General features: G+C 45.1%; 1 protein-coding gene across 1 annotated transcript in view; it reads right to left on the bottom strand.

The window, feature by feature from the left end:
- The window catches only part of Habp4 (hyaluronan binding protein 4), a 23620-nt gene that overhangs the window by 3601 nt on the left and 4564 nt on the right, over positions 1 to 15455 (bottom strand). The window contains exons 2-6 of the mRNA XM_005371639.2: positions 14251 to 14410; positions 10390 to 10551; positions 9987 to 10055; positions 7794 to 7877; positions 2612 to 2783 (exon numbers count right to left, since the gene is read on the bottom strand). Coding sequence (XP_005371696.1) covers positions 2612 to 2783; positions 7794 to 7877; positions 9987 to 10055; positions 10390 to 10551; positions 14251 to 14410 — 647 coding nt within the window. The remainder of the gene's footprint in view (positions 1 to 2611; positions 2784 to 7793; positions 7878 to 9986; positions 10056 to 10389; positions 10552 to 14250; positions 14411 to 15455) is intronic.

Genomic DNA, 15455 nt, shown 5'->3' with positions numbered 1-15455 from the left:
AAAAAAAAAAAAAAAAAAAAAAAAAGGTAAATGTCTTTGGTCCTAGTTTATCTACGACATTTTTAGCCAGGATTGTTCTTAAAGCAACATGAGCCAAATCTTGGGGTTGCTAACTTACTTTGGTTTTGGGGTCTTTTGGTTTTTTGAGACAGGGTTTCTCTGTAACTTTGGAGCCTGTCTTGGAACTAGCTCTTACAGACCAAGCTAGCCTCGAAGGTTTTGGTGTCTTAAGAGACCTCCCACCAAAGAAAGTCCTAGGATACTATGTATTGTTTGAGGAACCAGCTCCTATTTTTACCTGTTTCCCAGCCTTAACAGTACTGTGGTTTCACAGGAAGCTACATTTCTAGTGTTCACAACAGAAAAGAACAACAAAAAGACGTGCTGCCTGCTAAGCCAACTCTGGCCTCCTAGGTCTCTGGTGGAACATCTCAGAACTTACCAGTCAAGTGTCTTAGACCTTGAGCTGACCAGGAAGGCAGAGTGGATATACTGTGTCGTCAGCAGCCTCCTAAATGAAGTACTCAGGTAACTGACCAAAGTGAGCATGAAAAGCTGGGCGGTGGTGGCGCACGCCTTTAATCCCAGCACTTGGGAGGCAGAGGCAGGCGGATCTCTGTGAGTTCCAGGACAGACTCCAAAGCTACAGAGAAACCCTGTCTCGAAAAACCAAAAAAAAAAAAAGTGAGCATGAAAATCCTCACAGGAATCTGGAGGAGGTGGGCATGGTAAGAGGAAGTGGGTCATGGGGCTGAGTCCCAGATGGGGACATCATTAGGACATCAGCTCCTTCCTGTCTGTTTCTTGGCCGCAGTGAGGCAAGCATACGGCTTTCTGCCATCTGTGCATCTTTGGGTCACACAACCTGAGGCTGAATCAAAACTTTTCTCATTATAAGTGATCTCAGGCATTTTGCTACAACACTGGAAATCTAACTAATAGGAAAACACAGAGAAAAATACACAGTGTTCTGAGCTGACTGGAAGTCGGCGAGTCTCCCCAGCGGGAAGATTGCTCATCACCACAGTCTGGCTTGTGCTGTGACAACAGGAATTCTAAACTCTGCACCTGGGTGCTTCAGTGTTCCTTTAACTTCAGTAACAGGAGAAAGTGGTAAGGGATCAGCCTTGTAAACATTATTTACTTATTATAAACATTATTTCCCTGGAGCCTCTCTGTCCAGGCATCTGGTAAAAAGCCCTGTGCTGGGCTGGGGAGATACAGCCACGGTGGTGAGGTGCTTGCACAAAGCATGAGGGTTGAGTGGATCCCAGCTGAGCGCATCTGTAACCCCAACAGCGGGAGGCAGAGACAGGATTAGGATTGTTGGAGCTTGTTAGCCAGTCTACTTGAATTGGTGAGTCCGAGGTTCATTGAGACACCTTGTCTCAAAACATGTCTCAAAACAAAAGTGAAGAGTGATAGACACACGAGCAAGTATGTATACACACACACACACACACACACACACACACACACACACACACAGGATCAGTGCTAGACAGGAACTGTGAAGAATAAGCCTACACAATACAGAGTCCGTAATAATGCCCTCAGTACAACTGGCTGCAGTCTGGTACCTGACAGTGCCATCAGCGATCTAGGAACTTCTCAGCAGTTCCTAGAGTTAGACAGAGGAAGCAGTGCTGTTCAAATACCGTAACAAAGGGATCACAGAATATAAGTGCTGTGGGATGTCTTTCTGTATACTGTGAATATGTGGTCTCATTGGTTGATAAATAAGAGCCAGGAGGGAAATCCAAGCAGAGATATAGGAGAAGAAGGGCAGAGTCTTGGAAATGCCAGCCAGCCAGCAACAAAGGAAGCAAGACGTGTAGAAAATGAGAGCAAGCCACGAACCATGTGGTAAAGCATAGATAAGAAACACCGGGTAATTTAAATGTTAAGAGCTAGCTGGTAAGAAGGCTTAGCCATCAGCCATGCACTTATAAGTACTAGTAAGCCTCTGAGTATTTTAAAAGCAGCTGCAGGACTGGGCGGAGCAGCAGAAAGCCTCTGTTTACATATAGGTTCCCTGGTCTTGGTTCAACTCATAACTGACCCAGTGGAATGCTCATCATGAAAGAGGAGTGGTGTGGTGGTGCAAACCTTAGCCTGGCCCTCGGGACACTGAAACATGGGTGGATGGAGAGTCTGAGGCCAGACCAGGCTACATACTCAAGACTTTGTCTTAAACAAAAGAACCTGAGGGGACGGCGATCTAATCATCAAAATAGTAGCCTTTGAAACAGCTGCTCTGTGCCTCCGAGAGGCCAAGGTGGACGGAACCCTTGGCGCTTGTGTCTTCCTGGCTGACTTTCAAGGCCAGCAGAGAATGCGGTATTCTCCTGTCGACACACCAAGTTCCATTCCTTCCCATCACCCTTGGTGAGGCCTGAGCAGAAACAAGAACATCAGGTGGAGGGGCTGGAGAGATGGCTAAGTGGGTACCAAACCTGATGGCCTCTGTGCTGAGAACCACATGTCTCCTCTGGCCTCCACATCACACTCCCCACACAGATGGTTCTGTTTTCACGTCCTCCAAGAGAGGTCCGATTGTGCCTGATGAGGGCAGCAGTGCATATTCCCCCAAGACAGAAGGCTTACTTACATCGTCTCTGTATTTGGACTTGTGAATCACCACTGCCTTGGAAGGAACTGTGGACTCTGGCTTGCGGATGTTGAACTCAGGCTTTGGTCTGGTTTGCTCTTGAAGGTTTTTCCACTCATCCAAGGTCATCTCTTGGACTTGATTTTCTTCTTCTACCTCCAACTCAGGAACTCTGTAAAGGTATATTATCATAATTTTTTTTTTTTTTGCTGATGGAACTTTTGTAGTACTTTATTAGAAATGTAGTAAGGTGGAAAGTAACCAGACCCTCAGGGTTGCATCTGAGTTTTATCTCTTCCATCCTATCCTGCACTGCAAACTAAAGGTACCTTCACAGTGGTTTGTGAAAATGACGTCATCACCCCATGTTCTCCCCATCAATTACACCGTCATGCACCTTTTCTGACGGCAGGGGGCAATATGATAATTGGGGAAAAAATAAGAGATGTTGTGGACACAAAGTCATGGAAACCATGGACTGAAGTCTTTAAACAATGGGTCACAAACGTACACTTTTATAAATACCCCTTCGGTTGGTTCAGACTCTCTCCAGGCCCATGCTCCAAACCCTTTTTAGACCTCTTCCTCATTATGCCAGAACTATTTTTGATCACATTATAAGTTTAGGTTTTCTTGTGGCCTCATTATATCTTCATGCTTATTTCCACATTTGTCTGATAACTTCATCGTGAGAACCTGTTAAAAATCGTTCATGTTTTACCCTCTTCTATGAGTCAGTTTGGAGTGAGGTTTTTATTGTAGACCTTTTTGGAGCACTGTGGGTGGAGCTTAGGGGTAGCATGTGTTGAGCAAACGTTCTGTCCCTATCCTATCTAAAACAGACTAGGAGATGGCTCGCTCTGGAAGCACCAGTTCCAAGGAATCTTATGCCCTCGTATGGCTTCCAAAGGATCTGCATTTGCACATACACATGCAGGCAAAATAGACACATTAAAAACCTTTTCAAATGCCCAATATCATTAGTCGTCAGAGAAGGGTGGCAAGCTACAAGAAGTTACCCCATTCCACACCTAACAGGACAGCTGGTATCAAAAAGGCATTTTAAGGGTTGCAGAGATGGTTCATCAGCAAGAGTACTTGCAACTCTTGCAGAAGACCTGGGTTTGGGTCTTAGGATTCACGTGGTGGCTTACAACCAGCTGTATTCAAGGGGATCCAACGCTCTTTTCTGGACCCCATGGCACCAGGCACGCATGTGGTATACATGTATGCAGGCAAAGCACTCATAAAAATAATTCTTTTTTAAGAAGGAAAAAAAGTGTCTTTAAAGGCATTTAAAAAGTGTTGACAAGGGTGTCAAAAAATATATGGTTAGGGAATTGTGTGTCAATTTAGAAAACAGTCTGGTGGGTGTTCAAATTTTACAATCAGGTGTGGTGGTTCACGTCTTTGAACCCAGCATTAGGGAGGTAAGGTCAGCTGATCTACAGAGGGAGCCCCAGGACTGCTGAGGCTACATAGCAAATTCTAAGGCAGCCTACATAGAGAGATCTTGTCTCGAAAATTTTTTTTCTGACAGTTCATATATGACCTAGTAATTTCACGCCTGAGAGAAATAAGAACATGCATCCATATGAGACCACACACAAATGTTCACAGTGGTACTACACAGCGCCTCAAAATACAAACTACCAGTGTCTATTGTCTGATGAACAGATAAGGAAAATAAGGGATTAAAAAAATAACAAAGGCTGGGCATGGTGGCACATGCCTTTAATGACAGCACTCGGGAGGCAGAGCCAGGTGGATTTCTAAGTTTGAGCCCAGCCTGGTCTCCAGAGTGAGTTCCAGGATAGCCACAGCTGTTACACAGAGAAACCCTGTCCCAAAAAACAAAGCAAAACAAAAGTATTAAGGAAGGTCATCAAATGACAGAAATTTGGAAACATGATGAAGAATGAAATAAGCCAGCGTGTCCTCTCTTTCCTGTGTAAGATCCCACTTATGTGAGGTCTCCAGTGAAGAGGAAAACTCAGAGACCAAAGCAGTCAGGGTAGCAGACGCCCTCCAACGTCAGAACGCTGTGATGAGGAAGATGAGGAACAATTCAGCTGCTGCGTGAAGCAAGGGAGGGAGTGTATATCACATCAGTAAACTGGCCAAACTGGAAGAGTAAGTGTGTGTTTTAGGTTGTACATGCAGGATTCAAGCCCTTCCGTCGAGAAGTTCTGAGCCCGAGAGGTGAACTGGAGCTGCACTGTGGCTAATGAAAGCCCAACGTCAAGTCAGTCAGCCAGAGCCACGAGGAGAGAACATCATCGGCAAAACCATCAAAAATGGCACATCGCTATGAGATTTCCATGATCTTGAAGTTTGACGGGGCCAAAGAAACAAGAGCTCCTCAACATTGGCCAACATGGTTACTCTGCTGGCCGCACTGGATTCCCACGGAGGAGGCTTACATTCCGCCGCTCTGCACAGAGCAGCGTGGTGGCCAGCCTTGCTTAGCCTCCTCCAGTGTTAGTCCATCCTACCTTGTCTAATATTAGGAAGGCCACTGTGTCTTAATTCTGTCAACTAGGATGATAAAAACTTGCTGGCTTTCAACCTCCGTGCACCTGAACACACACAAGTGTTTACTCCTCTAACAGTGTTTCCTACATAATTCGCTTTCCCAGCTCACAGAAATTATGCTTCTGTTTCTTTAGTTAACACTGTCCAAATGGGCACATTAACTATGAGTCCTATTTTAAAAACACATTCTTAGTTGTTTTGAGCAGTAAGTTCGCAGCTGTTGCGACTGTCAGTCACTGCCAATCTTATAAGAAGCAAAGATGAGACTGGCAGGTATTTACATGGCAACCAAGCTCTGGCTCCATTCTCTGTGCCCCTCCCTCTCTCCCACTTGTGGATAAAAACATAGCCATGCACACAACACAGTCCTCACAACTCCGTTCTGCGGCAGCAGCAGGGTCAAGAGCAGAATTCAGCAAGCAGGGAAGCAAGCCCATGGCTGCCAGTGGGGTGAGGATAAGGTACATTCAGAACACGAAGTAGGGGCCACAAAATGAATCCTGGGAAGGCACAAGAATAGTCAAACTTGAGCGTCTCAGCAAGGCCAGGCCCTGTGGGACTGTACACATCAGGGTAAGAACAGAGAGGGAACAGGAAGCCACTGGAGGGGGTTTCAAGGGGTCGGAGGACATGACACTCAGAGAACCAAAGAGCCACTCTGATGCAGTGGGAATGCAGAGGCCATCGGGAGCTGCAGTGACAACCAGAAAACAGGTTAGGTTGTACCAGTGACAGACAGTGAACAGTTAGGGTCTGAGCGCAGGCCTAAATTTGGGGGTGGGAAAAGACTGAAGACAGGGCTTCCCAGGGAGACTTCTTAGCTTCCATTGTGGAAGCTGACGGGTGATAATGCTGAGCGTGCAAAGCAGAGGGGATGCTGGAGAAGGCATGCAGGAGGCGCACACAGACCTTGAGCTCTTACTGAAGGAGGAAGCCACTGATCTGTATTCTGGTGTCAACACAGGCATGACAATTTAAGCAGCAGGTATGTAAGATAACCGTAAAGATTCAGAAAAGGAGAAGAGGCCTAAGGCAAAACCCTTATGAGTCACAAAGAAGATGTACAAGCAGAGGGAAACCAGAGCCAGGGAGCAGAGCTCAAATCCACACAAGTCCAGAACGAAGTAGCCATCAAGCCTGGTGACGTGCAGGGAGTGTTCAGAGGGTAATGACAACAGGAGACAGGTCTGGAGTTAAAAGAACGAGTAAGAGAGGAAATAACCGTGGCACAGTGCAAGGCCAGTAGGAGACTGCACACATTTAAAATGTCAAGAAGACCAGAGCTGGGGAGGAATACATGAACACACTGACAGCTTGAGGGTTTGAGGAAATCTGTGGGAATGGACCCAAAGCTCTAAGAGGTGGGAGAAGAGATGGTACAGTGTTCTGCCCCGAGGATGGGAAGACCACCAGCTTCCTGTCTGGGGCACTGGATTGCTCAGACACGGTGTGACTGTCCAGAGGGGATGGAGAGATGGCCCAGTGGGTAAAGGTGCTGTACACAAGCCTAGTGACCTGGGATAGATCCTGGAATCCACATAGAGGAGGAAGGAGAGAACAATGTACAAAGCTGTTCTCTGACCTCCACATGCACATGTGATACATACACACACATAGTAATAATAAAAATAAAAACCAAACTAAACAACAAAAACCTTTCAAAGGTTCCGATTAGCCCTGCCTTGTGACTTGCTATGGATTCCAGGAGGTGGCTTTGCCTTGAGAAACAAAACTAGGAAACTGGAGGATCCTATGAGTTCAGTGGCTAGCACCCTAGCTCATTCACAGGGAAAGGAGGCTTAAAGCCTCAGTGTGCTAGGTATGGACCAGAGACCTGGTCTTCATGGAAAAAAAGGAAGACAGGAGAATAAAGGAGACAAAAGCAAAACAGAAGAGGTAAGGGGGCAGAAGATACAATGCTTGAATTTAATCTATTCTCACTTAAAAAAAACTATCAGATTACTTAACTAGTTTGTTAATAAGATCAACTCAGTATGATATGAGAAAGGACTCAGCTTTTAAAACCATTAAGGAAAGACTAGAGAGATGGCTCAGTGGGTTAAGAATGCTTGCTCCAGCTGGGTAAGGTGTGTGCACCTTTAATCCCAGGGCTGGGGCGCAGAGAGAAGTGAGGCTGTGTGAGCTCAAGGTCAGTCTGGTCTGAATTTTGCACTATAGGACAGCCAGGGCTACACAGAGAGACCCCTGCTCTGAATATTGCATTATAGGACAGCCAGGGCTACACAGAGAGATCCCGTCTTCGAGAGTACCTGCACTGCAAACATGAGGACCAGAGTGTGAATGTCCAACACCCACCTAAAAATTCCAGGAATGTGGAGTGGAGACAGAAGGATCCTAAGAATTCACTGGCAACCTAGCTTAGCTGAAATAGTGAGCTTTCATTTGTGAGGGACCCCGTCTCAAGGCAACAAGGGACAAAACCACAGAGAAAGACACCCAGTACCCTGCTCTGGCCTCTACATCCACACAAGCAACCTCCCCACACACACACGCACACACACGCTCGCATGCACACATGCACATTCTCACACGCACATGCACACAGTGTCCAATCTTGAGAGGGAGGGGGGTATCATTAAGAATCACTATGAGAGATAATCCATAGGTCTAAGAAGCAGCCGCCTACTTGGCGGGAGACTCCTCATCCAGGGTGCCTTGGGACTCCTCCATCGCTGAGATCTCGTCCATGGGTGCAGCTGGCTCTGTGTCACTGAAAAGCAGCAAGAACATTTGTCATACAGTCAGTCATGCCAAGGAAACACAATTTAGGCCTCGTTTCTTAGGGGCATGCCCTTGAAGCGACCATATCCACACTGCAGTGAAAAACAGTAGTAAGGGCTGCTTAAAAATATATTATTTCCCACTCAGGAGCAGAGGCAGGAAGATCTCTGTGAGTCCAAGGCCAGCCTGGTCTACAAAGCAAGTTCCAGGACAGTCAGAGCTACAAAGAGAAATCCTGCCTTTAAAAACAAAAAATTATTTCCAAAATGTTAGAGATAAATAGAAACATCCATGAATGCTCTAAATTTAAGACCAGATGATAATGATCAGGGGGAAAAAAATTCAAAGTCTTATAATACTGGAGAATCCATCTTTTCATTTTCTCTTTTTATATATTTTATTTTTGAGAAAATGTCTCATTGTGTAGCCCCGAGTGTCTGAGAGCTCACTGTGTAGACCAGGCTACCCTCAAACTCACATACAAATCTACCTCCCTCTGCAATGGGCTGGGATCCCCCCTCCAAGTACTGGACTCACAGGTGTATGTTACCAAGCCTGGCAAGAATTCCAGCTTTGGGGGCTGGAGAGATGGTTCAGAGGTCTTGAGTTTAATTCCCAGCAAACACATGGTGGCTCACGGCCATCTATAATGGGATCTGGCGCCCTCTTCTGACATGCAGATGTACATGCAGATAGACAGAACACAATATACGTAAAATAAGTAAAACTCAAAAAATGATTTTAAAAAATTATTCTAGCTTTCAATTTTTTTAAAAGCTTATTTTATTTTCTGTATATATGTGTTTGTCTGCATGCCTGTATGGGTACCAGGTGGGCACAGTGCCCACCAAAGATAGAAGAGTTATTCAAAACTTCTGAAACTCCCTTATATGAGCAGCAAGTGCTCAATTTGATACAAGGCTTCATGAACTCCTTATTTGCTACAGATAACCTTGAACGTCAGAACCTGGGATTACAGGTATGCACCATCACTCCCAGTTCATACGGTGCTGGAAACAGACCCAGACTTTTCTGCATGTTAAGCAAATTTTTTTTTTTTGAGACAGGGTTTCTCTGTGTAACTTTGGAGTCTGTCCTAGAACTAGCTCTTGTAGACCAGGCTGGCCTCGAACTCACGGAGATCCACCTGCCTCTGTCTCCAGAGTGCTGGAATTAAAGGCATGCACTACCACCACCCGGTTGTGAGTTGTTCTACCTGAGCCACATGTAAAGACCCTGCAAAATACTTTACCAAATAAACAGCTGTAAGAACTTTGGACACTCACAGGGAAATAAAGTACAGGTCTGAGTGTGATGCATATGTCTATAACCCCAGCACTTGGAAAGCTAAGGCAGAAGGATTCACAGTAATCTGGGCCAAATAGTGAGAGCCTGTCTCATATATATATATATGTGTATATATATATATATAAACATATTCTGAGATGTGCAAGTGTGCACACCGTATACTTAAGATATATGAGCATATATGTGGCCATCTGTCAAGTAGAAATTGATGTGAATTGTTGTTTAGGGCGTGCGTGTGTGTGTGTGTGTGTGTGTGTGTGTACATCTGCATTTGGCTGAATCAGGAGAAAGCTTTTAAAAACATAGTTGTTATGTTGTATTTAGACTCAAAACTTTTTAAGGTCTATTTGCTTATTTACTTGCTTTATTTATTTGAGACAGAGTCTCACGATGTAGCCCTGGCTGGCCTGGAACTCATTATATAGACCAGGCTGGTCCAGAATTCGTTGAGAGCCTCCTACCTCTGCCTCCCAATCCAAAGCATCTGCCACCATACCTGACCCCCTAAAGGTCTATTATTTTATCTTATTTTAGCTAAGTTAAAAACAGTCTAAGAATCTAAGTACAAGACAACAACTGTGTTTTAAAAAGCTTTCTCCTGATTCAGTCAATTGCACACATACACACATGCACACGCACAAACACACACGCACACGCACACACTCCAAACAACAATCCACATCAATTTCTACTTGACAAACAGAACCAGAGAGAACAGTTTTTAAGAAGCCAAGGTTCAGGGACTCTGGCTCCACTGCAGGCTCTCAGGGAACACACCCTTGCACCTTACCTAGTGTCTTTACCTGATCCCCAGGAGCGCACACCGCAGACACCCATGCTGTCCTCCATTCTGTTTGCTCTGAAGAAACAAAGAACAGCCGTGTTCCTCATCGGCCTCCCAATCAGAAAGCACTGCCCCAGTGTCTGCGGAGACAACTCTTACAAAGGGCCTGGGTTTAATTTCCAGTACTTACGTTAGACAGCGACAACTGTCTGTCACTCTGGCGTCATCTTCTGGCCTCTACAGGCACGGCACTCATGCATGTCACAGCCCATCCCCACAACATACACACAGATGCACGTAATCTTACAGAATGAAATTCCTGTTCCACGAGAATGACAGCGCTCGTATCAAGCTGATCATCAACAGACACAAAAGCTGAAGTAGAAAATGGCACAGCAAAGGAGCTTACGCTTTATCGTTGCTGCTGTATCTCTCAAAGTCTCGCTTCCCTCTTTGGTCAAAGGAGTCAAAAGCTCTGTTCCCGGGTCCACCTCGGCCTCTGCTCCTCAGGCCTCCTCTGGGGCCTCCGCGTCCTCTCCGTGGCCTGTCTCGGTCAAACCTGTCAACTGGTCTAGGAGAAGACAGGAATGATGAGAAGTGGTGAACTGGACTTAAAAGGTCTGAAGCGTTTTTGAGAAGAACATACCAACTCTAGAAGGCAGCTATGGTTATAAGTCAGAAAGCATGATGGCTTGACTAAACTAACAGTTCACCACTGAACACAGTACCTGGCACTTCTCTGGGCATTGACCACACAGCACTTTAATGCTCACAGCCACGTTTAATACACAGAAGAACTTCTGTAAAGAGACGAGAACCTGAAGCAGCACAGGAAGGGTCTGCCCCGGGTCACATGGGTATCAGGTAGGGAGCACAGGTCCTTGTTCTTTCTCAACTGGCTTTCACTTGTGAATTCAGTTTCCTCGTTTATATACAATGACTGTGTTAGTTAAATGTAAAGGTTCTTTCCTGTCTTGGTATTAAACACTTAATTTGAAATGGTCTGTGTAAGAAAAATGCTTCATCTTTAAAAATTATCCCTCCAAATCTCTCTTCTAAACATACCCAGAAGGTGATATTTAGAGCTGAAATCTTTAACATACTGAACTTTTTTCTATTCTGTGACCAAAGACAGGGAAGACTAGTGATTTTTAAGATTAATTTATTTATTTTGTTTTTTGAGACAAGGTTCCACTGTGTAAGAGCCTTGTCTGTCCTGAAACTAGCTCTAGCCCAGGCTGGCCTCGAACTCACAGAGATCTACCTGCCTTTCTCTGTCTCCCAAGTGCTGGAATTAAAGGGATGTGCCACCACCACCCAGTGACTTAATTTATTTTTATTTATGTGTATGCCTGTCAATCTATATGTAAGCAAACATCTCTGTGTGTGCCCTTGGAGGCCAGAGCTGGAATTACAGGCAGTTGTGAGCTCCTGGTACCTAAGTGTGCTGTAAACCAAACTCAGTTCCTCTGGAAGAACAGCAGGTGCTCGCCTGCCAAACCTAAAAAGCCTATGTTCAGAGGGTTCGATTAAGTTCACTAAGAGGCCTAAGGAAAAGCTCCTGCTTCACTGAAAGGAATATTTGCATCCCAGATCCACATACACCAACATGACTATTCTCTGCGTCTGATCCTGGGCTCGGTCAACTCCTCACACAAAGGGTGTCACTTCTGAAGGAAAACACGTGTTCTGCCTGTATAGAGTCAACATCCTTGTCAACTAACTGAGATCCGAGTCACTCCAACTCTAGGTCTCTGTTTTCCATCTCTAAGGGCTGAATTTAGACTCTTTTAAGATAACAAAAATTTTATAATTTTGTCTAGTAACGTGTATCAAGAAATTCGAAGTAAGTGCACTTTAATTCAAATGAGCAAAAGCCAACCTGGATTACAGCCCAGTTTGCAGACTATGCTGTGGGAGATGCTATCCCAGATAAGTGACAAAGCGAGCTGGTAGGTAGCTGTGACAGTGGTTTGTCACTGTGGGTCGACAAACCTCCCCCATCCCAATTTTATCTGTTTTTATACCATCTCTACCCACCTAACTTTGTACTAAAGCAGATGTAGGTTACAACCTCACCTGGCTTCTAATTCCAGGATTCTACTGAGGAAATGCCTGACAGAGCAAAAGCTGCTTCTGCTCCCATGCATCATTAAAAAGCCTGATGCTGAGCCAAGCACAGGCCCATTAGCACTGAGCAAGTGGCGATGTATGAGACACCCAAATAATGGGTCACTGAGTACACAATTAACCACTGAGTGCACAGTTAACGCATCGTGTGCAGTTAGCACACAACCAAAAACACCGAGCAAACGCTGCTGATCCCATGGGAAAACCATCATGTGTGTCAAGAAGAATAAGGGTATAGAGTGGTCAGGCGTGTGCATTACCATAGGGTCACGTGTTTGGATGGGGTATAGAGTGGTCAGGCGTGTGCATTACCATAGGGTCACGTGTTTGGATGGGGTATAGAGTGGTCAGGCGTGTGCATTACCATAGGGTCACGTGTTTGGATGTTTGCCTCTTAGTTGGTGGAACTGTTTGGGAAGGACCAGAGGTGTGGGAAGGATTAGAAGGTGTGGGTTACGGGGCTGGAGAGATGGCTCAGTGGTTAAGAGCATTGCCTGCTCTTCCAAAAGTCCTGAGTTCAATTCCCGGCAACCACATGGTGGCTCACGACCATCTGTGATGAGGTCTGGTGCCCTCTTCTGGCCTGTAGACATACACACAGACAGAATATTGTATACATAATAAATAAATAAATATTTAAAAAAAAAAAAAGAAGGTGTGGGCTTGATGAAGGAGGTGTGCCATGGGGGGTGGGCTTTGAGGTTTCAAAAGCTCTCACTAGCCCACTGTTGTTTCAGTTAGCTTGATCTCTACCTCGTGGTTATAGATGAGAAACGAGCTCTCAGCTGCTGCTCCAGAACCATCCTGCCTGCCTGCTGCCATGCTCCCTGGCATGATGGTTAAAGACACACCCACTGAAGTTTTAAGGCCCCTAATAAATGCTTTCTTTTTTCGTAAGTTGCCTTGATCATGATATCTTGTCACAGCAACAGAAAACTAATGGGGCTGGAGAGATGGCGCAGCGATTATGAGCACTGGCTGGTCCTCCAGAGGATCTGGATTCAATTCCCAGCATTCACATGGCGGCTCACAACTGTCCATAACTCCTGCTCCAGGGCCTCAAACATCGTCACACAGACACAGATGCAGGCAAAACACCAATGTACATAAAATACAAATAAATAAATTTTTTTAAAAGTAAAATTTTCAAAAAGAAAGAAAAATAACTAATATGTCACTTTACTACCTCAGTAGATTAACAGATGGAAAAATGTTGATTGGTTTTGTGATTTCACATGTGTTTGTTTATTGTGTGTGCATGAACACACATGTACAACAGTTTACATGAGGAGGTCATGGGACAACTGCTAATCTCATAGTGATTATATCCCTAAACCCAAAATTAGTTTCCTAATCTAACTTCAGAAGAATTTTTAACCTCTTCAATATACTTGTGTGTGTGTGTGTTTTGTTGGTTATTTTTGTTTTATTTTGTTTTGTTTTATAACATGAGGGCTTTTCAGGAGTTGGAGAAATGGTTCAGAGGTTAAGAGTGCTGGCAGTTAAGAGATCTTAAAAATGACCTGGGTTTGATTTCCAGCATCCACACAGTGGCTTATAACCATTTGTAACTCTGCTTCTGGGGGATCTGATACCCCTCTGGCCTCCATGAACACCAGGCACAGATGTGGTACACATACATACACAAAGGCGGAGTCCCACAAACATAAAATAAGTTTTTTAAAATGCTTTTTGTATGAACCTTCTGTTCTTTGAGCTTTATGCATGGTAGGCAAATGCTCAACCACTGAGTTGCACCCCAAACCCACAATTTTTTTTGTTGTTGTTTTGTTTTTCAAGACAGGGTTTCTCTGCACAGCCCTGGCTGTTCTGGAACTCCCTCTGTAGACCAGACTGGCCTTGAACTCAGAGATCTGCCCGCCTCTGCCTCTCAAGCACTGGGATTAAAGCCGTGCACCATCACCTGGCCACAATTAATTTTTAATTGTATAATCATTTTCTATATACTAAGGTATAGGTAAATGGAAGATCCTTCATGTTCTACTGAAGGTAACATGACTTGAGACTTACCTTGGCAAATTATTCGTAGGACTGCCACCACAGAAATGTCACAAAGCCTAGTAGTTATCTGGAAATCTCTGGGGCCCCGGCCACCCTAACCGAGGACTAAGGTACATACTTTTCATCTGTAAACTTCTCCGCTGCCAAGTCTGCCTGTCTCTCAGTGTCATAGAGTCGATATTCCCTGTAGGGCCTTCGCTCTGCTCTATCAAGCGCGTCTGTCCCCCGGTTGTCATTCCATCCTTGCTGCTCCCCTCTTCTGGGAGTCCGCTTCTGGCCTGCGGGGAACCAAAGCAAAGCTCGAGCACAGCATCCACAGCACCACGGTTTCTGCCCAGACTAAAAGTCGCTGGAAAGCGAGGGCTTCAGGGAGAAACAGTCACCGCCTCCCAGTGCCGCGTCTGCTAATTAGAAAACTGCACCAAGTCCTGGAAATGTCAGGGTTAGCCCATACCAACTACAGACTTACAGGATTGATGACCGTCTTGCCTCGGGTGTGCCACCATGCTTGGCTAGTCTGACATTTTTTCAGTGCCTCTGTGAATGCTGTCAGGTGTCTTTTACTGGATGGATGGCATTTCACAAATACACCTTTACCAAGCCATAGTGATAAAGACTCATCTAAGAAAATTAAAGGATTAAAAACCCTGTACCTCAGACAATACTTTTAGGATCCCATCTGCAGCTGGGCTTGGTGGCCCATGCCTTTAATCCCAGCACTCAGGAGGCAGAGGCAGGTGAATCTCTGAGAGTTCCAGGACAGCCAGGACTACACAGAAAAACCCTGTCTTGAAAAACTAAACAAAACCAAAACAAAACAAAAAAGAATCCTAGCTACAAACAAATTAAGGGCAACTAGGGTCTATCTTCTGGCATGAAGATAGGTGTTTGTGGTATGCTTAGAACATCAAGAGATATAAATAGAGCTTTATTGCAAAAATTTACATTACCAAGAAATCAAAATTGGGTGCTGGAGAGATGGCTCAGTGGGCAAAGTGCTTGTTGTGCAAATTATGAGGACCAGAGTTCAGACACCCAGAACCTAGAGAAAAGCCAAGAGTGATGAAAAATGGCTGTAACACCAACACTAGGGAGGCAGACTAGCCTTAGTCAGCTAGTACAGATACACAGTAGAGTTCTGGCTTTATTGAAAGACCATGTCTCGGGCAGTGGTGGCAAAGGCCTTTACTCCCAGCACTTGGGAAGAAGGTGGATCTCTAAGTTCAAGAACAGCCTGGTCTACAGAGAGTCCCAGGACAGTCAAGATTACACAGAGAAATCTGGGCTCAGAAAAAGAAAAAAGAATGAAAGAGAGAAGCCGGG

The sequence above is a fragment of the Microtus ochrogaster genome, unplaced genomic scaffold (genome assembly GCF_000317375.1).
Source record: "Microtus ochrogaster isolate Prairie Vole_2 unplaced genomic scaffold, MicOch1.0 UNK118, whole genome shotgun sequence".
NCBI classification, from domain to species: Eukaryota; Metazoa; Chordata; class Mammalia; order Rodentia; family Cricetidae; genus Microtus; species Microtus ochrogaster.
Note: the sequence above shows the minus strand (reverse complement) of the source record. Positions and strands in the feature narration are given on the sequence as shown.